Source organism: Brassica napus, chromosome C8 (assembly GCF_020379485.1).
Source record: "Brassica napus cultivar Da-Ae chromosome C8, Da-Ae, whole genome shotgun sequence".
Classification (NCBI taxonomy): Eukaryota; Viridiplantae; Streptophyta; class Magnoliopsida; order Brassicales; family Brassicaceae; genus Brassica; species Brassica napus.
The window spans coordinates 35,096,304-35,120,075 of record NC_063451.1 but is presented as its reverse complement, the minus strand read 5'-3'; the positions used below and the strand labels follow the sequence as shown (position 1 = coordinate 35,120,075).

At 34.3% G+C, this 23,772-nt stretch overlaps 6 protein-coding genes and 2 non-coding genes across 8 annotated transcripts; 2 read left to right on the top strand and 6 right to left on the bottom strand.

Annotated features, from left to right (window-relative positions):
* Nucleotides 1-679: 679 nt before the first annotated feature.
* On the bottom strand, nucleotides 680-2,342 carry LOC106367725 (protein POLLENLESS 3-LIKE 2). Its single transcript, XM_048764542.1, is given in 5 exon segments — nucleotides 680-999; nucleotides 1,001-1,741; nucleotides 1,743-1,781; nucleotides 1,886-2,091; nucleotides 2,180-2,342. Coding segments are annotated over 5 exon segments (1,290 nt in total). The 3' UTR covers nucleotides 680-858.
* Nucleotides 680-5,294, bottom strand: LOC111209150 (serine/threonine-protein kinase rio2-like). The gene is made up of 12 exons (XM_048766945.1): nucleotides 5,107-5,294; nucleotides 4,872-4,993; nucleotides 4,596-4,771; nucleotides 4,414-4,502; nucleotides 4,170-4,287; nucleotides 3,934-4,007; nucleotides 3,783-3,830; nucleotides 3,535-3,700; nucleotides 3,212-3,343; nucleotides 3,030-3,134; nucleotides 2,193-2,948; nucleotides 680-2,091 (listed from the first exon to the last, which is right to left on the bottom strand). The coding sequence occupies exons 1-11, from the start codon at nucleotides 5,292-5,294 to the stop codon at nucleotides 2,799-2,801; spliced, it is 1,368 nt and encodes a 455-aa protein (XP_048622902.1). The 3' UTR covers nucleotides 680-2,091; nucleotides 2,193-2,798.
* A 525-nt stretch (nucleotides 5,295-5,819) lies between these two features.
* TRNAD-GUC lies at nucleotides 5,820-5,891 on the top strand. Its single transcript has one exon. It is a non-coding gene; the product is annotated as a tRNA-Asp (tRNA).
* A 48-nt stretch (nucleotides 5,892-5,939) lies between these two features.
* Nucleotides 5,940-6,013, bottom strand: TRNAV-AAC. The gene has a single exon. It is a non-coding gene; the product is annotated as a tRNA-Val (tRNA).
* A 295-nt stretch (nucleotides 6,014-6,308) lies between these two features.
* On the bottom strand, nucleotides 6,309-8,054 carry LOC106367724 (proteasome subunit alpha type-7-A). Its single transcript, XM_013807554.3, has 3 exons — nucleotides 7,788-8,054; nucleotides 6,940-7,354; nucleotides 6,309-6,640 (listed from the first exon to the last, which is right to left on the bottom strand). Exons 1-3 carry the CDS (start codon nucleotides 7,958-7,960, stop codon nucleotides 6,476-6,478), a joined length of 753 nt encoding a protein of 250 aa, XP_013663008.1. The 5' UTR covers nucleotides 7,961-8,054; the 3' UTR covers nucleotides 6,309-6,475.
* Nucleotides 8,055-11,747: 3,693 nt separating this feature from the next.
* LOC106367723 (senescence/dehydration-associated protein At3g51250) lies at nucleotides 11,748-14,093 on the bottom strand. The gene is made up of 4 exons (XM_013807553.3): nucleotides 13,141-14,093; nucleotides 12,805-12,971; nucleotides 12,307-12,391; nucleotides 11,748-12,191 (listed from the first exon to the last, which is right to left on the bottom strand). The coding sequence occupies exons 1-4, from the start codon at nucleotides 14,004-14,006 to the stop codon at nucleotides 12,011-12,013; spliced, it is 1,299 nt and encodes a 432-aa protein (XP_013663007.2). The 5' UTR covers nucleotides 14,007-14,093; the 3' UTR covers nucleotides 11,748-12,010.
* Nucleotides 14,094-17,129: 3,036 nt separating this feature from the next.
* LOC106367722 (naringenin,2-oxoglutarate 3-dioxygenase) lies at nucleotides 17,130-18,807 on the bottom strand. Its single transcript, NM_001316250.1, has 3 exons — nucleotides 18,407-18,807; nucleotides 17,599-18,027; nucleotides 17,130-17,511 (listed from the first exon to the last, which is right to left on the bottom strand). Exons 1-3 carry the CDS (start codon nucleotides 18,764-18,766, stop codon nucleotides 17,224-17,226), a joined length of 1,077 nt encoding a protein of 358 aa, NP_001303179.1. The 5' UTR covers nucleotides 18,767-18,807; the 3' UTR covers nucleotides 17,130-17,223.
* Nucleotides 18,808-20,089: 1,282 nt separating this feature from the next.
* On the top strand, nucleotides 20,090-21,239 carry LOC111200596 (WEB family protein At3g51220-like). The gene is made up of 2 exons (XM_048764540.1): nucleotides 20,090-20,404; nucleotides 20,573-21,239. The coding sequence occupies exons 1-2, from the start codon at nucleotides 20,291-20,293 to the stop codon at nucleotides 21,047-21,049; spliced, it is 591 nt and encodes a 196-aa protein (XP_048620497.1). The 5' UTR covers nucleotides 20,090-20,290; the 3' UTR covers nucleotides 21,050-21,239.
* The last annotated feature ends 2,533 nt before the right edge of the window (nucleotides 21,240-23,772 follow it).

Here is a 23,772-nt window from a genome sequence, read left to right as displayed (position 1 = left end):
GCCTTGGTTAAAATTAAAATAACAAGGGAGGGGGGGAGGGGCACTTTCGGAACTGAATACAATTGCAACGGCTACACTTTTGATAATGCCAAGTGGAAGTGGACAAGCGTTTCTATAATCTGGTAGCAGCAGAAGAGTACGAGACCAAGTTGGTATTACTATTATTGTATACACACATTTAAATGTTTAAACGGATACTTCACTCCCCTTGAATTTTATAAACTTGACCATAACAGTAAAACAATGACTCAAAAGATTAAGGGCAACCTTTGGATCAATAGAGATGCACTAATACGTGGAGTTGATAGATGAATGAGACAGAAGAGTTATGGTAACTAACTACTCAGTAGTATATAACACACATGTGGAGCAAGGACACATGCACTAGTAAGTGTGATTGATAGATGAATGAGAGACGAGTAAATGAGTAATGGTAAGTGGTAACCACTTGCTAAGTATGTAAACACATGTGGAGCAAGAACATATATACACTAATGGTAATGCACTAATAAGTGTGATTGATAGATGAATGAGAGAGGAGAGTAAATGGTCACCACTCACTCGGGATATAGTGGAGCAAGAGAACCCATAATATGCTTTCGTCGTCTTCCCTTTTTGTCTCTCTCATTGGTTTTTACTTTTTAACATCTACACAATATTATTATTATTAGCTACAACATAACTTTCAACTTTTTTATTATTGATCAACTACAATAATTGTGAACAATGTAGCAACTTTAACCTACCAAAAAAACATTAATAAAAATTACCCAAGGAAAATAAGAGCTCATCTCTTTTTTTCTTTACTAATAAATTAGAAAATAGATTGGTTAGAGATTATCATTTGAGATATAACACTCAGGCTCTTGGGCTAAGGGAGGACAAAGTGATGTCCTAAAAAACCTTGAGCCTCTTCTTGTCCACCACTTTCGTCTCAGTCCCCAAGACGGTCATGATCATCGCTTCTTCAAACTCCTTGTTGTCTGGTAATCCACAGTCTATTGTTTTTTTTCTCCATTGACAATTTTTTATTCGTATTTGTCTATTCCTCACCACAACTCAACATCCCCATGGTTTGGCTAGACGATCTAGTCCTCTTCAGCTTTTCGTTATTGCTCCTCAGCTTCGAAGAGAAGAACGGTTTAACATCAACCCTTAATGGGTTGTTTACAACTACATTCACATTCACATTAGTCTTCACGTTCTCATCATCGTACTCATCATTCCTCAAATCCGGCTTCGGCTTAGGCTTCAGGCTCTGTTCTCTACAAGGCTGAGGCTGCCATATAGAGGAAGACCCAAACATCGCGTCGAAAAACCTCCTATGTTCAACCCTATCATCCCCTCCTCTTCTCATCGTCTCAGACCCAAAATCATTAAGCATCTGATGCGCTCTCTCGTAAGCTTTTAGATGCGAATCCACTCCTCTAGGACCATCAACCACCGCAGGCTTCACGCGTCGTAACGTCTCTTTGGCTTCATCGATCCTGCCTTGCTTCATAAGACAGATCCGGAGGTTACACATCTTGTTGTTGTCAGGTGCGATCGATAGAGCTCTCATGTACGCATCTTCGGCTTCCACGAAGTTGTCTCTTTGCATCAAAGCCCATCCTAAGTTCCCCAGTAGCCGTGTGGCTTCTTGTTCCACAGAAAATTGAAACTTCTTCCCCTGAGATCGAGCTGTTTTGGTTCGTTTACCGTTAAAGGCGAGACCTTTTTGTATCGAGAAGATTTTGTGTTACTTTCAATAGTGCAATCTGGTCATTTAATCTCCCACATCTCTGCAAAGAACAACAATGCAACGTTTCAATACAAACTCAAGCAATTGCAAAAGGAAACAGAGGAAAAAACAGAGGATGTTCTGTTTTTGCTGTAAAGTGAGTGCCTTGTAGAGATCTAGGAGGATGTTGTCAAGAGATTCTTGTGCTTGATCTGAACATCTGACTCTAAGAGATTTAATAGCTTCAATAGCTTCTTCTGCCCTATCTTGTTGCTTCATCACAATAGCCATATCTTTCAGAGCACTGTCAACTCTGTCTCTGGCATTAATGGCGGACCAGAATAGAGGAATTGCTCTCTTGGGGTCCATCTCTACCAATTGAATCAATAATCAATCGCAAAACAGTCAATCAGATGACCCAAGTTATATGATTGCAAGATATGAAAGAAAGGATGAGACTTTAATCAATCACCTGAACGTTTTTGGCTCTGACGTAAGGACTGTCTCCGACGGGAACTTTGTGGATGGCATGGAATGATTCAGACCGAGTGTGGGAGATACCTAGTAGCTTTGCGGGAGAGCACGGAGCGGATTTGGTTGGTCTGAATACATCTTTCATCATCTTTGTAGTGAAAGGAGATTAAGAAGAAGACGACAAATGAATCTTAGAGGAGGAGTGATGAGAAAAGAAGATGTTGAGGTTTTAATAAGAAGGTTCGGGCGAGATCGGAATTATAAAAAGGTTTAAAAAATTTAGTAGCCTTTGCGTTGTATTATGTATTTTTTTCTATTTCTGTTTATTGAGGGAGCGTATTTCTCATATAGTCCATTGTATTTTCAGATTTGCCCCACCAGAACAAAATCAAACAGATTTGGACATTATTTTCTGAGATATTTTCTCTAATGTATATATAGAAACTGAGTATTCATTTAACTTTGATTTTTGTCTGTTGAAAAAGACAATAAGAGATCAAAATTTGGCCCGTTTAAAATATTAAAAGGCCCATTAAGCCCATAGTTTGTTGTTGGCTTCTTCAACATCCTGCAGAGTTTTGTTTGGTGTATAAGAAGTTTATAATCACCAGCCGCTCATGTTGGTGTGGATCTTTGAGTTTTGGGAACGGCCTCCTTTGTCCTTGTATGTGTTTCTTGATGACTGCGACTTTCTACCTCCCCTGGCTGCTGCCATGGCTCTTCGTCTTTGCTTCCCCAGTTTTTTGTCCAGCTCCTGAACCAAAGGAAGTTGCATTATTTGTTGAGTTAACGCAAATACTCTCTAATAAGTTACTACACGGAAGATACTACTAACCTCATCTCTTCCAGCTTCGTTTTCATCTCCACTGCTTTCGTCTTTCTCATTATCATCCAATTCAACTTCAACTTCAGCCTCAACGCCATTTGAACTATTCTGCACCTACACATCATACCAAGCATATAGTGTTAGCATGGTAAGAGAGAACATGTTCCAGTTTATATGGAAATGTTTTATACCTCCTCTTGCAATTGTAGTGATCTCATTTCATTTAGGTTTCCTTCTTCATTTGACTCAACAGTCTCCTCTTCATCATCAGATTCCTCATCCTCGTCAGAATCTTTATTCTTCTCCATCCCACCTTCAATAAACTACACAAGACATGAAACCACATCTTCATTCTAATATACCATTCACAGACAAAACAGTAAGAGATTAGTGCTGCAAATTACAACACATCTGACACATTAGGCAGCCTGTAATTTAAAATACGTGTTTCATAAGTACATACGGCCCCAGATAGATAAGCAGTGTTATTACTAAGGCAAAAAGGATCACATACTTTGTCGAGGTCGTTCTGCTCCTTTTTAGTGAAACCACTAGCTTCTAGTTCTCTATCCAAAGCATTGGCATCTTTAGTTATATCAAAGAAAGATGGTCTGCTGTTCTCATCCACTTCCACCTCTGTCGTCTCATCATCTCTATCTTCTTGGAAAGACATATTAAACCTGGAAGACAGGACAAGAAGAGTTCATAGAAATGGAGAATGTAAAGATGATATATAAATAAATAAACCAATTGGTAACTAACCTTTTTCTGAAAAACTTGAAGATGCATTCAATATCACGGTCAAAGTACCTAACAGAAAAAAAAAAAAAATCCATAAACAAAACAAGAACACGGCACGGAAAACGAAAAGAGGAGACAGAGGCATGATCCAGAGACGAGAGACATCACATACATCTGTGCATTTTGGTGTGAAACAGATACCATTTGTGGAAAGTCAATCATCGTAATCTTCTCTTCATCATCAATCTAAAACATACACATATAAAACAAAGGTATAAGAAGAAGATGAAAAAAACTAGCAATGATTACAGAATCATATAACGAGGCAGCTTCAAACAGATGCATTCAATGTTCAGCAAAAGTAACTACAAGGCATTAATCAACTAGATAATTCAAAGTGTATCTCACCATGATGTTGAATTCATTAAAGTCGCAATGGATTAGACCATGCTCAGCCAAACGAACGACAATGCCAATAATCTTCTCGAAAATTGTCTCAGGGTTCTGTAATTGGTTCACCTGAACCCTATCATAGATCAGAAATGAAAGATGTGATTCACAGCAGCAAGGTTATAACTGTTTCTTAGTGAGTGAAGCAAATGGATCAACTTCTAAGGAACATCGAATCCAATGCATGAAGGTAGATCCTTACATTGGGTATCCCTGAACAAGAGACATGATAACACAGTGCCTATTGCAGTCGATAGCCTTTGGAACAGGAAAGTCATGTTCTTCCAAAGCCTGCTCGATTCAGAAGCCAAACCAAACATTAGGCCAAGAAGAATAGTGAGTGTTACAACCATGGAATGGAACAAAAGGCAATAATAGTAAAACCTTCATGAAAGCAAACTCCTTGAGAGCGGCAAGACGGGAGAGATACAACCAGCTGAAACTACTGCGATGCCTCAAGTAGTCACGCTTAGATTTGACAGCCCTGAAGGAGGTTCTCCCTAGTCTATGCAACTTCATTGCCAGAATAGTTCCGTCTTCCTGAGCCACCTCAAATATGTCTATTTATAATGCAAAAAAACCATAACTATCAGAACAATAACTCTTCAGCAAAGAAATGGATCAAAATAAAAATAAAAAAGAAAAGGTGAAAAGACTGACCAGACTCTTTACCAACACCAATCTGACGACCAACACCGGTAAATACACCACGGTTGACCAATGTTTTAATGGCAAGGAAGTCGTATCCCAAATAAGTGAGTCTGAATCCATCATCTAGACAAAAGAAAAAGCATTACCCATTAGATATTTTGCCAAGCAGAAGAAGCTACTAATGCCTTTAGAGAGAAGAGAAGTAGTGTGACATTTAGAGCGGTCGTGATGCAAAAGCTTATACTTGAGCAAGTTCTTGAGGACTTTGTAATACGAAAACAAAAAGCTAATACTAGAGTCAAATAGTCCAGGATAATACGAAAGGGAATAGAGAGGAGAAGTACTGACGTTACGCATTCCCATCTCCACAGCAGTGAGAACTCTAAAATCATCTTTGGATAGATATCTCAGCACATTCACGTCAAGCTTCATCCTTTACGCCTCAACTGTAATACCCTTTTTACTCTTGACTCAACCCCCTGGCAGATTGAAAAGACAAAATTTATCAAATTGATGCGAGAGTGGATCAAACCATAGAACGGCAGATTTAAGATAACACTAAAATGTTTAAACTAATAAACATGGCTCTCGAACAAAAACAAGTAACGCCGATTAGATACGGTTAACTCTCAGACTACTCTAGGTAAAGATTTCGACAAATACGGAGAGCTATATTAATATTAGGTGTGTTGGTTGATACAACAAAACCTTGGAAGACGGAGGAAGCTTATGTCTAGAAACGAAACCACAGAAGGAGAGTTGCAAATACAAAACAAATGTTTTGATGTAAGAGCTAGGAAGGCTGAAGACGCTTTACCTGAAACTCTTTTAAGTCGGAGAAAGAGAGCGCGCCGCAAACTCAAAGCCCAGAGAAGTCAGTCGTTAACTAAACGTTCGTAAGCCTACAATGAATTATCTAATTAAATAGAATTTCTTTTTACTTTCATCGTCAACAATGTCGTTGTAGTATAGTGGTAAGTATTCCCGCCTGTCACGCGGGTGACCCGGGTTCGATCCCCGGCAACGGCGAAAACTTTTTAAATTTGTAACATTCGAAATCTCGATAAAAAATAGTATTGGCTTCGCCCGGGTTCGAACCGGAGACCTTCAGTGTGTTAGACTGACGTGATAACCAACTACACCACGAAACCGTTTTGTTCAAGGAAAGACACAAATAAAATCTATACTAAGCTGAGCTGAACTGAGCTCGTCTCGTACTTTTTGCCGACCGGTTGTCAAATTTCTTTTGGTTCAAAACTCTATTGTTCCTACTTCCTATGCATTCTTCTGGTTCTGGAAGTTAATATCAGCTAAATCGGTCTTCAGTGTTTTTCTATTCATGCTATTTTTTTTTTTTTGTTTGATGTAAATGTTAAGTTGTTCATGCTATATTTGTCTACAACACAACTATAAGGTGATGCAAAGATTGACCCCAAAAAAAAAAACTCAGTCAAACATTCATGATAAAATAGCAAAATAACGAAGAATGTCAAACAGGCTAATAATCCAACAACACTGAACTAAAGCAGTCCAGATTTTTTTTGTATTCAACCCTCAAATATCTTACTTTGAACCAACACCAGAATTTAGAAACCGAGACTGTAAGATCAGACTCATGTTTCCCTTGAAGGGGCTTTCTTGGCTGCTTCTGCGGCCGCCTTCTCAGCTTCAATCTCAGCCACAATAGCATCGATTTCAGCTTCTTCTAGCTGCTTCAGAGTACCTTCCTCCCTTGTCATTAAAGCAACCTCAATGTTCTTTCCACCACTCTCAACTACCTGCAAAGTTGTCAAGCGCATCAGAGCATTTTACAAGGTTCATTTGCTCATCAAACGTTATTCTCCTTTTCAACTAGTAACATTCTATTACACTGTCACTTTTTGTTAGCTTGGTCCCCAACCTAAAGCCACCTTTCCAGTAGTGGAGAAACATAACATGGTTTCAGGAATGGCATGTTGCTCCCCGGTTAAGGCTCGCAAGAGACCAATAAGTATGATCGCATTGTTAAGTTTAATAAACAGGGCACCCAGTAGGAATCTACTTGGTTTAGTTATAGAAAATTTAAGGACAAACTAACCTCAAGCAGAGCACGGATTGCTAGTTTAACAGTCTCTTGTCCCGAGGTCTCTTTATAATTCTTCTCCAGAAACTCCCTGATTGAGTTTGAGTTTCTCCCGGTTGCATTAGCCTTCCAAGCAGAGAACGTACCAGATGGATCAGTTTGATAAAGCGCAGGTATACGAGTGTAGGGGTCGAAACCAACAATAAGAGTGGAAAGACCAAAGGGTCTGACACCACCACTTTGAGTATACTTCTGTTGAAGCCCAGCTATGTACCGAGTGATGTACTCAACAGTCACTGGATCCTCCAACGTAAGCCTGTGGCTTTGACACTCGATCCTCGCTTTGTTAATCAGGACACGAGCATCTGCCTTCAGCCCAGCACAGGCCAAGGCAATGTGGTTGTCAAGGCTCACAATCTTTCTGGCTGATCTGTAACAAACAAAAAATAAAGTTCAGGATCTATTGGGACAAGAAGAGATTAACCACCAAAACTCAACTCATATGTAAAGCTAGAGATTGTTGTTATATATACTACGAACAAGATATTGGCTAAAGGGGAAAACTTTCACTCAAATTCAGCATCAAATATTAACAATTCGTCAGAGAATGATCATAAAACATCAACACATCTGAGGAGAAACTGTACACAGCTTTTCATAGAAGAGGAGCAACACACACACACACAAAAAAAACAAGTCTTTAACAAGAGATCAGCTTCGAATCTACGATCTAACACTACCCAACATTCAGAAGGATTTCAAATTAATCAAACATTGAGCTAAACCAAGCGATCCAGATGTGTAACAAAAACCCTAAACACACACTCCAAGCATGTTGAACCGACAGAGATCTGGAGCCATACCTTGTATCCTGGAGTTTAGGGGTGGATTTCTTCTCGACGGCGAGGACGACGGTATCGGCTCCGCGGACTCCGACGGCGGCGTTACCTTTCCGGACAGCTTCTAGGGCGTACTCTACTTGAAAAAGGTGACCATCTGGTGAGAACACTGTGATTGCTCGATCGTATCTAGCCATCTCTCAACTTTTTCTCCTGCGAGTGTTCTTTCTGATTCTCTCTTCCCTTTTGTTCAATGTCGATTCCAACTTAGGCGACAAGTTAAAGAAGTCTCAGTTGGGTTAGATTCTTCTGCGGACAGGTTCACGCTAACACTCCTTACAGCCAATCAGAAGCAAACTACCCATCTCTGATGGATTTGTTTCTCTAGTGGGCCTTAAATGTGCTGCATTGGCCCATAACCAAACAGATAATAATGTCCATCTCTCTAAGAATTTATCATCTATATTATTAAAAAGAAAAGTACCCATTTAAAAATGTTATTACTTCATTAATTAAACTCCATTTTTTTTATTATCTTTTTCAGTTGCATTTATGAAATATCCTAAAACGAATAAAATTGCCTAATTTATTACTTGTCTTTTCAGTTACATTAATGAAATATGCTAAAATGAATTTAAACTTCCTATTTTATTGTTTGTCTTTTTCAGTTACCTTAATGAAATATCCTTAAATAAATTTGGACATAATGTCATTTAATCAACCAAAAAAACTCATGAGTTATCCTTACGTGCATAATTTTAATAAAAGAGATTTTTAAAAACGTGCATCATTAAAATGTTACCTAAAACATGCAGCATTAATATATAACATGCATCAATAAAACTAGAATTTGACTCACACAATTGTACGGATATTATTTTCAGTTGATTAAATTTAAAAATAATTATTTATTCAAAAAATATTTAAGAATGGCTATGTTTTTAAAAATTATATGGTATTATTTGCTCATAACTCATTTGTCATTTGATAAATTGTTAGAAAGAAAATTTTAGCATAATATAACTCAGTTGTCATTTGCTAAATTTATGGTTTTTATTTATATTTTTTATTATTTAATTATAATATTTTTATTTTATATTCGAAAGATAAATGAATTTTCTTCCAAACAATATTTTTGTAAATGTATTTTTTTAAAATAATCAATGAAAATTTTTATTATCATTGAATATCATTATTTTTGACATAATTTGAGTTTTCGTTTACATCAAAACTTATCATATTTTAGGATAATTTTAATTTAAAATATAATTTTCATATTTTTCAAACAAATTCTAAAAATATTCTTTAAATATTTTGTTATAATTGTTAAAAAAATATTGAATTGCATTTCAAATAAAAAGGTAAAGATATTAAAAATATTCTAATTAAAATATGTAAAATTTAATATAGTTTTAAGGAAATAGTCAAAAAAAAAAAATTACACATAAAATAATCATGATTTTTGTTAACTGGGCGGATCATTATTTATATGATATCGCACACGAAATAAAAATTTCTGTTTTTAAAATTATCTAATTAACTCTATACTCATTTTTTTTTTATGATATCACACATTCGTAAAAAATAGATAGTTTAAGATGCAAAAAAAAAATTACTTAATGAATATAATATGAACAAATATTACAAATACATCATTTAATAAAATAAATAATTAAAAACTGAAAATTCATATTCGCGCTGGCGCGCGGATCAAAGTGTAGTTATGATTAAAAACTACTATTGAATCTCTAAGCCAGTATATTATTAATTTTATTGGTTAAAAAATCTGAAGAGGAACTTATTCTAAATTTTAACATTGGTGAGATAGCCACCAACTTTCTTAATAAAATACTTATGAACTAATTTTAATTAAATTAAATCATTTAATTTTATTTTCGTTAAGTAAGTTTGTATATATTTGAAATTTATAATAATTTAGCTAAATTAAATTTATTGATAAAAAATCAATAGATAATTTTTGATTGGTTAATAATATAAGGAAAAACATTAAATATTTTTAATTAACACATATTTATTGTGTCATATTAATCATCTTAACACATGCATCTCATAATTATGAAAAAAAAAGAACCATATATGAGTTGTGATATCAAATATATATATACATATATATATATATATATATATTAAAAATTTATGTAAAATTCAGAAAATGTTGAAAAAAATGTAAATATAATTTTATTTTGGGATTTCAACAAATATTAATTTTTATCAACAAATATTAATTATTAGGCATAGCCGTATAGTTTTGTTATGTACACATTAATCAAAAATATAAAATTAATCTCAATAAATTTTGAAATATAATATTTGAGATTCCGTAAATATTTTCAAAATATTATTGTGTATTTACTTTTATAATAATATAATATATTATTTAATAAAGTTAGGGTTCTAATTAAATATATCTTTTTAACGCTTATTGAATAAAACTGTTACAACAATGTCTTGGAAGAACCCAAAATATATCTATAAATGCATATAATTTAATGAAACTTCAAGATGTAGATAATTTTGTTTGTCTTATACCTACAAATTCATATGCTAATAAAGATAAAATAATGTAAACCACATATATTATATTTCATTCTAAAAACTATAAATTAACTATTTATAATAAACTAATATATACAAATTAAAATATTAGGCTACATACTCCATAACTATTATTTTAAAAAGTGCCTCATGCTGAATATTTAATATAATATAATACATTATTTTTTTTGAAAGACATATTCTTAGAATTAAGTTATAATACCACTTCTATTTATTTGATTATTTTTATATGTACTAAGTATTCGTACAATACAATACGTTCTATATTTATGATATATGAAATTAATCTAACGGCACATACCAATCGAACTTAGTTCATTTCTATTATTTGTTTGAGAATTATGAAGATCTTAAAGTTTTGATCAATACAGTGACGTTCAATTCATTATTTATATTTTTTTTTCTCTGAGAATGAGTGAAGCACAATAATTAAATTACAAACATTATATATATTTACATACGATAGAGTTTTCACTAATTAAAACCTCTTACAAATTGATTGAAGTATATTACGCTACATATCGTATAACAAATATGATTTAAAGATTGAGTCGAACAAAATATTTAGATCTCTATTATACTTTTTTATTTAATTAAGTTTAGATAATATGATGAATTTAAATTGACGGCTCTTTGGTCAAAATCACAAGACTATAACAGTTAAGTGAAATTATCTAAAATTATGGAAATGAAAAATACGCAAAATTACTTTTTCTCAAATAATAATATAATATAGATAGATATGACATTTAAGCTAATGTACAATAAATATTTGATAAATAGATTATTTTATTTTACTTGTTCCAACCTCAAACCTCATAGTACTTGTCACATGTTACAAGCTTTAGGTATTGTCCTCCTCTTGTTGATGTTGTAGGGTAGGGGTTCGAATACCTTACCCACTCGGACTGTGTCCTCTGTTAGAAATTCTAATGCAGAAGTGTGTTAAACCGAAAACATACCTTAGCCTAGTTTAGTGGTGAACACTACTTGATATAGTCGGATAAGAGTTGGGGATGAAATCACACACGGAAATCAACTACTTGTCACCGTTCAAGTGCATTCCTAGTTGATTCCTTAAAACTTTCTCTCTTTAAAACATTTTTCTCTCTCTATAATTATTATTCTTATTAATTGGATTGTTCTCTCTTTGCAATGTATCTTATTTATAGTAAAAAAAAGAGATGATACTCTAAACATGTAATTTGTTTTCGCTAAGGGTCGATTAGGATTAAACATAATACTCGCTATGTTTCTGAATAAATGTCACTTTGACACTTTTCAAACAAACTAAAAAAGTAACGAAAATATATGTAAATTGCTATTAATTACATTTTTATGACCAATAGTATTTGAGATAAATAAAATTATTTATAAAACTAATACAGTTTGCAATTAATTTACACATGAAAATAAATATAATTTACATTAGAATCGTAAAGTAACACTTTTTGTGTAACAAAAAAAAAGATAGAATAACAGTTATTATGAAAGGATGGAGTATATAGTAAGAGAAAATGCAAAGAAATTGTTTTTACATAGTTATACATAGAATCACAATATACACAAGAAAAATGTAGAATGCATTGGTAATTCATCATTTAATTTTCCAAAAGGATAAACTAAATGCAAGTATGAATACTTCATATACATGCTTTCCGGGAAGGCTGTTACTTGGAGCCTTTCTTAGCCTTTAAATCAGAGACAGCAGACTTGGCTAATGTTGAAGGCTTTAAGACACTTTTAGGGTTAAGTGCCTTTCGGATCTTGAAAGCAACCCACGCCGTTCCAAAAGCGTGTCCTGCTGCGTCCAGCCCTTCGTTAGTAGCCTCGGCTGCTTTTGTTCCATACCTGCAAAAATCCATGAGGTTTCATTAAATTCTAAGCCAGTTTTGATCATTTGCTAGAGATCACTCTTTGCTGTGAGATATATGATAGCTTTTATAGGAGATTGAAAAAACAATACTTGTGATCAACGAGTTCCGTTGTGACGGTTGATGAAGTCGACATGACGTTTTTTCCAGCCACTTCAACAGCATCACATATCTTGCCTGCAGAAATCAAAGAAGGCACAAGGTTACTACTGCCATGTGCCTCAAAAAAAAAGAATGATACGATTCTGCATATAAGGGAAACAAAATTTTAGAAAACGTTTGGCAACTTCCACTCAGATATCCCCAAAAGAATAATGCTCCAGAGGTTATTGGCGTATATTTATCAAGGTAAGAAGCAGAACGAAACATCATATCAAGCAAGATCTAGAAAATGTCACTCGAAAAAGAAAAAAAAAACTTGAAAGAACTTATAATCATCAGAAAGAAACATGGATAAACAAGCATATGATTGTAAATGTTGATGAAAGAAAGAAAGCAAGGCAATTCATGATCAGGAAGTTTTTCCATGACCCTCCAGGCATGCGATAGAAAACTTGGGAAACCCAAAAAAGAAAGCAATATATACTTACTAAATCCATCGAGGGATGCAAGAATGATCTCTCCAGGCAAGAGGCCAAAAAACTTCTTTCCAGCTTTTGAGTTTGCCACCGAGCCAGTGATGAATCCGGAGACTTTGACAACACCAGAAAGAACACCAGTCGCCACTTTCTCCGTCATTTGTGTCACTCTCTTAACCCTTTACACAGAAACCGCAATAGAGAAATCAGCACAAATTGTTCGTTCAATAAAAAAAAACTACCGTAAGAATGCACATTGACTATTTATATATATTAAAAAGTCTCCACCTTTCTTCAGAACAGAGAAGCATCTCTTATTACTAGAAATGATACTAAACATCACCATACCTCTTGATTCTCCTCAACGTCTCAGGGCTAACATCTTTCTCCTTCTCGGCACGACTCAGCCTATTCTTCATAACCTCGTTTCCCCTCTTAAGCCTCTCTACAGTCACATCCCCACACCAAAGTATCCCTCTGATCAGCTGACCTGATCCAGAAGCTATCATCTTAGCAGTCTTGCTACTGTAATCCTCAATGTTAGGGGCGAGCGTGGTCCAATAAGCCGCACACTGACCCTCCACAATGTCCTTCCTCTCGCCCTTCAACTCCTCGGGAGAAGTCGCAGCAGCCATTGAGTTTCCAAGCACCTCTTCACCCTTGGCCTTCTCAGACATCCTCTGCTCGGCGAAACAGCAATAGTCCCTAAGAACCTGATCAAGCCCATGTAACACGTTCTCTTGCCCTTTCGAAGCAATGGTCAACCCGTAGTTTAAGATCTCATCATCCGATTCGGATCCGGATTCCTTCGGCGGGTGGATCGAGAAGAAGTAATGCGATCCATCGACCTTGGTCGCCACCTCGCGTTTCGTTAACGGCCACTGGATCTCGTCGGCGACGTTGGCGAGAACGGCGACGATGTTCTCGCCCTGCACGATTCGAACGATGGTGAGATCGCCGCACGCGAGCTCGACGCTGTAGGATTTGTCGATGAGGTTGAGGATGGCGCCGGGGACTCGGATGAGAATCTCTTCGACAGCCTGCGGAGGAGCAGATGGTGGTTGGTTGTTGGATGAGACGGGAGGGTAGAGATTAGGGGAAGAAGAGACGTAAGGATTCGTCTGAGCGAAGGGGTTATCTGGAATAGATTGATCGATTTCGGGATACATCGCCGGTCGTTGCTTACCGTCGGCAGCACCGTGAGAAGGATTCATCTCCACTGCGTCGTTGATTGAAATGAAATTTACTCGAAACGAGCCAATTTTGAAACTTGAAAAAGGGGATGAGCTTTAATTTCCAAAATAAATACTTTAATTAATGGTTAACAAAAAATAAAAATTAATTAAAATAGTCATCCCCGCGGGTTTTGAGTCCCCCATGCATTTGCCGAGCAAAATTTTTTTTTTATTTTTCAAATGTGAACGCAAAATATGACAAACTTTCGTGATGTTGATTGGTAAGTAAGAGAACCAACCATATTGAATATCTAAAATAAAAACCAAAACAAAACTATCTTGTAAAATTGATTATAATTAGTTTTAACATACTTATGAAGATTTAAGCTACTAAAATGATACTTATGAAGACTTTGACAACATCAAATGAAAATCTTTAGCATTTCTCTTTCTTGTCATTTGTTATTTTGTTTATTTTTACTGTGAAATATTCTTTTGAATTTTTCTACGAGTAATGTTAGGCATAGACGTTCGGGTATCTGTTCGGATCGGTTTTTCGATTTTTTGGTTTACGCTCCTAAGTCCATACTAAAATTTTATTAGTACAGATCGGGTTCAGATAATAACACTTCGGGTTCGGTTCAAAATCGTATTGCATCCTAAAACCCGTAAAGTAACCATATATCATTCGGATTCAGGTTATATCGGTTCGGTTCGGATATAACCAAAGTTAAAAACAAAAATTTAAAACAAAACATAAAGAAAAACCTCTAAATTAAATAAAAATTAATCTATCATACATAAAATTGATAAAATAACAATAAAATGTTAAATCAATCATGAAAACAAACATCATTTGTAAACAATATGCATTAACATATAGAGAATAGACTTGTTATTTAAATGAGCAAATTATAAAGTACTTACTTATAACTAATTGTGTTTAGAGTATTTATTATATATCATATCACCACAAATATTGAATTTTATAATTGAAACACTTATATATATTTCAAAATATTTATATTGACTCTTAATTTCGGATTTTACGGGTTTGGTTAATAACACTTCGGGTTCAAATATTTTTTGTACCACCCTAAAAGACCCGTTTGGATATTTTTACATTTCAGATCGGATAACTGATCGAAGTTTTCGGTTCGGTTTCGGTTCGGATTTCGGGTTTATGATTTGATGCCCAGACCTAAGTAATGTTATTGGGAAATTTTGTTTAAAAATCGGTTTAGATAGTGCCTAATATCTAGATGGCAAATCGGTCATAAACAAAATGAGTTTTAAAAATTTGATTTATAAGATTTAAATTGGTTTATTATTTCAAATTGGTTAAAATTTGTTAAAATCAATTTAAATTGATTTAAATATATTAATTAGACAAAAATATTAGTGCAAATTTACAAACAAGTTTATTTCCTTTTGTATATGTAATTTTTATAATTCATCAAAATAATTTTATAATTAAATTCAAAAACTAAAATGACTAATGTAAATATATAAAGAAATAAATCCATCATTTGTTAATGCCTAGATCCCGTATATGCTCCGAATTATCTTTGTAATTAATAGTTCTCTACGAAAAGCCAAGTTATGGTGTAGCTAAAGTATAGTGAAACCTCTATAAATTAATAATGTTGGGACTACACCAAAACTATAATTTTTTTATTAATTTATAGAGATATTAATTTATCGATATACTAACTGAACCAAAAACTCAATTTGGGACTATAAAATTATATTATTTTATAGAGATTTTTAGTGTATATTAATTCATAGAGTATTAATTTAAAGAAGTTATACTGTATCTACCCAAAAAGTTAAAAATAAAAATATCAAATCTTTAAAAGTCACATTAAAATATTAGATATATTAAAATACTTTTGGTCTGTTTTTACATTATCCAATCTTTTTTATATAATTATGTTTTTTGAAGACTATCCCCATTTGATAACTTTCCAAATGAACTTGTTTGTTTTAAGTTTATTTTCAATTGGAGTTTCTAAGTTCTCAATTTAAATATAAGTGTATGTCTATAGAAATATTAGTATCTAGTTATGGATATCTCAAGATCATGTAAACTTTAATCCAAAATATCTTAAATGAGATAGTTTTTTTAGATTTAGTATTTCAAATGTAATACTTTGAAACAAAGTTTTCATAATTTAAAAATATTCTTAATAAAATATAAATTTTATGTAATACATAGGCCTGAGCATTTTAACCTGGACCCGAAAACCCGAACCGGAACCGATCCAAAAATATCCGACCCAGACCCGGACCAAAAATTTACAAGTACCTTTTGGGTCTAAAATTGTTTTACCCGAATAGACCTGGACCCGAAAAGAACCGACCCGAATAGACCTGGACCCGAAAAGAACCGACCCGAATAGACTCGATCCGGTAAGAACCGATTTGTACCCGACTTAAAAATATGTATATCTAAAACTACGATATTTTGTGTTCTATTTTATACATATTATTTTATGATTTAGTTGAAATATCTTTTGTTAACAACATTTGTTATTATTTTGTAATATTGTTTAAGTATTATTAGCTTTAAAATGTAAAATTTAGAATTTAAAAATGTTTTATTTTAATTATTAATAGTTTCATTTAAGTTATTTTGTAAAATTTTAGATATATACGACAAATATCAACTAAATTTGATGGAACTGGGTATGTCATGTCTTTTTCAGATCCTGAATACCCGAACCTGACCAGGACCCGATATGGACCCGAAAAGTTATGGGTATTTTAATTATAGACCCGAACCGACCCGGACCCGAAAAGAACCGACCCGAACCGAAAATTTCTAAGTACCTATTGGGTCTAAATATTTAGGAACCGAAAGACCCGGACCCGAAAGGAACCGGTCCGAACCTGACTGGAAGATCCGAACGCCCAGACCTAGAAATACATTTAGAAATTTTGTTTGAAAACTTTCTAGTATTTATATTTTTCTGAGAATCTTGCTTGTAAATTATGACTGAGGTGGACGCTCACTACCATTGTACAAAGAGAACTGCAATCGTGGTGAAAAAAAATACGTGGTAGTATTGAAGGTTGTTGTCGATAATGCATTGACATTAGTGGCATGTGATGTTTACGTCATAGACATTATTATCAATATTTTTATATGATAGAACGATATAAAACTCAAATTCACCCAACATGACATAACTTAATTTTAGTACCGACTTACACAACCGAACCAACACAATAGTAAAGGGCCAACACAAGGAGTCTAAGCGATGATTTGGTCTAGAGGCTTGGCAGCTTCCTTGTGGTCATGCTCTTCTTTCGCCAGCTTCTTGAGGCGAGCCAGCTCGAGATCTCTACTCATCTTTCTCTTATACATCTCCGCAAACGTAATTGGCTCCTCCAAGATCGGCTTCTCTCCTTCTCTCACTTTAAGCGGATACACGGTTGCTTCCGGCGCCGGATTCTGGAACGTGGCTATTGATAGTCTGCTCGAGTTGGAGTTCACCACCGCCTGGTGGTCAGCGTTCTTGAACCTCCCGTTGCTCAGATACTTCAAGAGACATGCCAGTTTTACCAAGTCAAAATTGATAAAATAAAAGCAGAATTAATGTGAGAGAGGTTGAGAAAGTATACTGACGTGACCATGGTCGCCAAGATTAACAACAAAAGCTCCTTCAACAGGCTGAACTGTAATCCATGTCTTCCCATCGTCTCGTGTGGCTTGTAAACCACCAACTTGGTCTTGGAGCAGCAAAGTGATGGTTCCAGGGTCAGTGTGACGCTTGAGCCCGAGGGTTAGATCAGGCTGAGGGCATTTTGGGTAATAGTTAACAACTATTTTCTGGTCCATATCGACGCATGCATTGGTGAGTGCCTCTTTCTCGAGCCCCATAGCTTCAGACAAAACCTCAAGAAGTTTACAAGCCAAACCCATCAGCCTCTCGCTGTACTCCTCCGTCACTTTCACCCATCCTTCCGGCTTAGTCGGCCACCGTGAGTAGTCTCTGTTTCTCACCGGGTACGAGAAATACGTCACGATCTCTCTCCAATCTTGAACAGACTCTCCCTGCATTTATAATGATTATTTCGTATTTAACTACAAGAGCATAATTTGCAGTTTACGGTCCTAAGAAACATATGTGTCTAAGGTCGAGTAATTCTTCAAAATAAAGAACTCTAGTAGAAAACTGGGAATAGGATCTTAAATTTCTCAGAAGGAAGACCTAACATAAGATACAAGTGACATATGATGAATTACATGACAAACAAAACCGATCTACGTAACACAAGTGAGACATTGGCATATAACCCAATACATAGATATATATATATATATACCCTTAAATTATTTAAAATTTTATAGAATTTTTATAAATTATCTATAGCTCCTTAAATTGCAGGACCGGCCAAAGCTAAACAATACTAATATACTATGGTGGATGTACCTGAAGATGACTAGAGACAATGAATCCTCCCTTTTTACCACCAGACATGTCGAACTTGAGTTTCTCCTCAGGAGGTAACGCGAAGAAGTCTCGAGCGAGACGAGTCATATCGGCCACCAAACTAGTATCCACTCCATGATCGACCACCTGAAAAACACCCCAGTTCTCACAAGCCTCAACGATCTGTCGACAGATCTCTCCTCTTTTCTCACCAACATCGTCGATTCCGGCGAGAGAGATCACGGGGATCTCCGTGCTAAACTCATTGTAGGCAACCTTGGGACGTTCGTCCTCGTCCCGGACAAACTTGGAGTTGAGCTTAGTCTCTCCGGCAAGCTCATTTAGAGTTCCTGGAGCCATTTATAATTATCAAGAATGTAAAAGGAATGCATGAACAAGAAAAAGAGAGAGAATATGTAATGGATATATAAGAAGAGAAAGAGAGTGCGTGGTAGCTGGGAAAACCTTTCAAAGCTTGTGATGACTGACAAATGAAGAGATCGTTAGCTACCTACCACCGTGCTTCTATCTCCTCTCTTTCTAGAAAGACAAGTAACTCAACTAACTACGTGCTTATGCATTTATTCTTGTAATAAACTTAAAAACATCCATAATTATCATTATTTTTGCTAGATTTCAACATATTATATGACATGGACGTTTTACGCTACAGTTTTTTTTACACCATGACGAATTGTAGTCGTATGTTTTTTTAACGATGAAAAGAAAAGCCACGTCTTAACAAATTGTTGTGGTCCATGAATATCCACGTAATTGAGATATTGTTCTGGTACGGGCTTGCGTTACAAATTTACAAAAATCCAGATCATCATCAACTTGCAATGCATGGTTATTACTATTACCTGATTCTGTTGAGGAGAGAAGATAGAGGATCGGCTTTGTAGTGAATTGGCTTTTCTAGTAGTAATTAATCAACTAATCAACAGCTTGATTTTTTTCGACCAAAAAGAAAAAAATCAACAGCTTGATTTCTTTTTCTTAGTGTGAGTTGTAGTCTTGAAGATTATATATGCACTTTAAACTTGACAATAATAAATTGTAGTTTTGAGTTTTTTTTGTTTTATTTGAGTTTAGTAAAATCTTTTCAAACCCACTCAAATTTGTTGTAAAATTAAATTTATAAGTTTTTTTCACATGATTAATTTTAAATTATGATTTCTTGGTCATGAAATTAATAGGACATTATTCAGTATGAATTTTAAAATTATAAAATGAATAAAATTCTTTCAGTTCAGTTTTTTTTCAAAAAAAATATTAATTGTATCTAGTCATTGATTGATTCATTCAAATTATGCTGGGCTGCTTCGTATTTGGTCACACAAGTGTAATCTGGTGATAAATTTTCATTTGTAATTTCTGAGGCCCATTACTGAGGACGAATAAGGAGAAAGGTCGCTGTCGTTGATTATTTGGTAGTACTAGCAAAGACGTTGAAGAAAACTAACAGAACACATGAAAACCGAAGGACGTTCCAACGAACCTCTCTACTTGTATTTACCCAAAGTTATATTTTGTGTGAAGTAAACGCAAAGACATTTTCAACTATCTACTCTATCAAAATAAAAATGCAATTTGAAAAGTTAACAACTTTCCAATCATGTTTGTCGTTTAGTTTGATTTCAAAATGAAATGACTATAAAATGATTGAACCATTATATAATCTTAATCATAACGTGGTCAGTTATTCTCTAATCTAGTCACCATCCGTTTCAGCAATAACAACCAACCGTTGTAAACCTATTTGAGAGGGTGAATGCTTCTTTCTTTATAAAACGCTTAATACATGGTTCGTCATGACATATACCACAAACTCATATATACAACTAAAGCAACAAAACAACCCTTAACCAGCTGCATTCTGCAATGGTTCGCGCTGAGATCGACACTGGAGCTCCTTTCCGGTCTGTTAGAGAGGCTGTCACTCTCTTCGGCGAGAGAATTCTTCTTGGAGATAATTACATCAACAAGTCCGCAGAGGTTAGAAAACTAAACGCATACATGTTTTGCATATAAAAATTAACCTGAGATATGTGACTATATATATATATATATATATGTGTGTGTGTTTTTTTTTAATTGATATATATATATATATGTATCAATCATTAACATTGTTGCAATGATTTTTTCGACCGTGTGGCTTAGAGAGACAATGGAGATAGTAATGCGGTTTTCAGAAGCAAAAGCATAGAAGCTGAGTTGGATGAAGCAAAGGAGAATCTGAAGAAAGCTGAAGAAGAGAACAAGGTTTTGTCTCAGCTCCTCGAAACACTAACACAAGAGCTTGAAACCACTAAGGAAATGCTAAATCATTCACTTAGAAAATTCCCAGAAGACCCTCAAGTCGACGATGACCTCAAGTTCATAGAGCAATCCACGGTTATTGATCCGGATAGCATAACCGAAATTAAGATGAACCGGTTTGATCAAAATGATGTGTATGATGAGGATGGTCTGGAGAGGAGGCGTTCGGTGAAGTTTGCGAATTCACCGTTGTTAACGAAGGTCATTCAGAGCAAAGATGATAAGAAGAACCAAGCTATAGTAAAGAAGCAGACAAAGAAGATGAAGCCGTTGGTCCCATTGGCTGCTTGGCTCTTTGCAAGAAACCGGTCACGTTAACCGCTTTTAGCGATCCTTGTCTCGCGTTTATACTCACGTATGCCTTTACGAATTCTGAAATAATATTCCCAAAACTAGTTGTTCTTATTTTGGGGGTTCGTTCGACTTAATTTTGTTATATTTTTATTTTCGACATGTAACTGGTAAGCCGAAACTATAAGAGGCCATGACTACAAAATATTCAAAACTACTGTATTTGTTTGGTACCGATGAGAAAGCAGAAGAAAAGTCTCAAACTAGCTTTGAGTTCAACAGAGAGCATACAAACATATAAGATGCCACTCAAACCAGGGTTTGGTGCTATAAGTTTGAATCTTTAAACAAAGGGAAGACGACCTATTTCCACATAAGAACTATGATATAGTAACAAATGTACACAATCTTTCAATCTCGTCTTAATTGCACACCAGTTAAGTATAACAACCTATTTCCACATACGATGAAAGTTCGAAACCCATTTCTACACAGACCAAGATTATGCTTGGTTTTAATGGTTTATGACATTAACCGATAGTAAACCAATTTGTATCGGTTGATATTGGTATAATCCGACCCAAACGAAGATCCAACTACAAATCCATTAAAATCAGACCCAAACCCCCTATTAAACTCCCCCAAATCGATTTCATCATTTAGAACCCTAAAATCTAAAAATCCAGAAAATAGATTTGATTCCGACAGAGACAAACCCATAAGAGATTTCGATTTCCTCACACTCTCTTTATTCCATTTATTCTTGAAGAAAGTTGATAAAGTCTGAATGAGTTGGATTTTGAGTTTAATTTATAGGTAGAGACGATTCATCTCTTCATCTTCCTCATCCTCATCTTTGGAATCATCACTGTATTCTTCGAACTTAAAGTCATCCTCCTCCTTTAGCATCATCTCTCATCACTGTCCACTTCATTCTTAAAATTACTGTGTTGTAGAGAGACAAAGGAAGATGATTTGGAGATTTAAGTTTTTAGGTTTCGAATTGGCTTAAGTCGGGTCTTGGGCTGGTTTATTAGATCCTATTGTATTAGTTCAATTTAATCTGGTTTATATTCTCTAATCGGGTCGTTTTGGTTTAGTTAGGTTAGTCATTGGTTAAATTTTAAAACAGAAAACACTAACCAACTTTAAACCGTTATTTGTTGGTATTAGTTCGTCATTCAAAGTTTAGGGAGAAACGGGTTTTGAAATTTATCGTGTGTGGAACTAGGTTGTCATACTTAATTTGTGTGCAATTAGATCGAGGTTCAAAGATTGTGTACATTTATTACTATATGATAGTTGTGGTGTGGAAATAGGTCGTCTTCCCTTAAACAAAAATTAAACAAGCGAAGCCGAAGAGATGAGTGATCAACTTTCGCGTACGACAACTAACTTTTTAAAAAAGATGATGAGTCTATATGTTGAAAGCTTTTACTAATCTCATATAATTTATGTGTAATAAAACTATAATAACATGTGTCTATATACTAAAAGCTACTACTAATCTCATACTCCCTCCGTATTTATTTAAGTGACGTTTTAGAATTGTTTTTAGTCTCAATTTAGTTGACGTTCTGTTGAAAACAATGCAAAATAAGTGACAAAAAGACTATATATATTTACCCATACTACGTTAGTTTTAAATGCATTACAAGACATGATAGCAGTTAATATAAAAGGATAGAAAAGGAATTATACCAAGTGCCTTAATTAGTGTGAAATCTCTATAACGTCAGGTAAAGAAAAACAGAGGATAATTATATTATATATCATTTATGTATAATATAATTATAGTAACATGAGTATAGATGTGCTTTGTGGTAATTGGGATAAAGAAAAACATGGACTTACGATGAAAATGAGACAACAACTAAAACCCCATTTTAGTTACGAACCAAAACATGCCTAAAAGGTAGTCAAAATCAGACTAAAGATAACGGGAAGCCTGTAAAAGCATCTCCAAAAAGACTCTATATTATAGAGTTTTGCAAACTCTATATTTGAAGCTTAAAGTTGTTTTTCTCCAAACGCAAAATTTCAAATTTAATTTCAAAATTATTTGTAATTTACATTATGCTCCTTATATTTGTTATAATTAATATAAATCTATAAAACTTTTATAGATAACTAGCACATATATAAAAATATTATACTAATATTAATTAATAAAATCTTAAAATATAAAATTATAAATAGAAATACATAATTATTTTTTTCTATTAAGTTTCTTTTGTAATATTCTTGTTGTCTAATTCTACTTTTAAAATATTATAAATCTTATTTTAATTTTTAAAAAAAAAATTGATGTGTAAAATTTAAATTATAAAAATAAATTTGAACTATTTAAAATATACAAAGTTTTAAAGATTAAAACTATGAATGAGAAAATACTTAAGAATTATAAATGTGAGATATAATTAATTATAAGGACCAATATGTGAATAAAAAGTGAAACTTCAAATTTAAAGTTTTGAGTAGTGAAACTTCAAATTTAAAGTTTTGAGTAGTGAAACTTCAAATATGAAGTTTCGCTTCTTAAAACTCTAAATTTGAAGTTTTGAAGTTCCTTTTTGTAGAGCAAAAAACTTTATATTTGAAGTTATATGGTTTATTTTGGAGATGCTCTAAGGGCATAATTAACGGGAGTCCTTAGTGGATTTCTTAGGTGGTGGGTCTCACTTTTCTTGTAAAAACCGATCCCAAAAGTCATGAATTAAGAAACGATTGTGGAAGGTTTTTTGCACTGT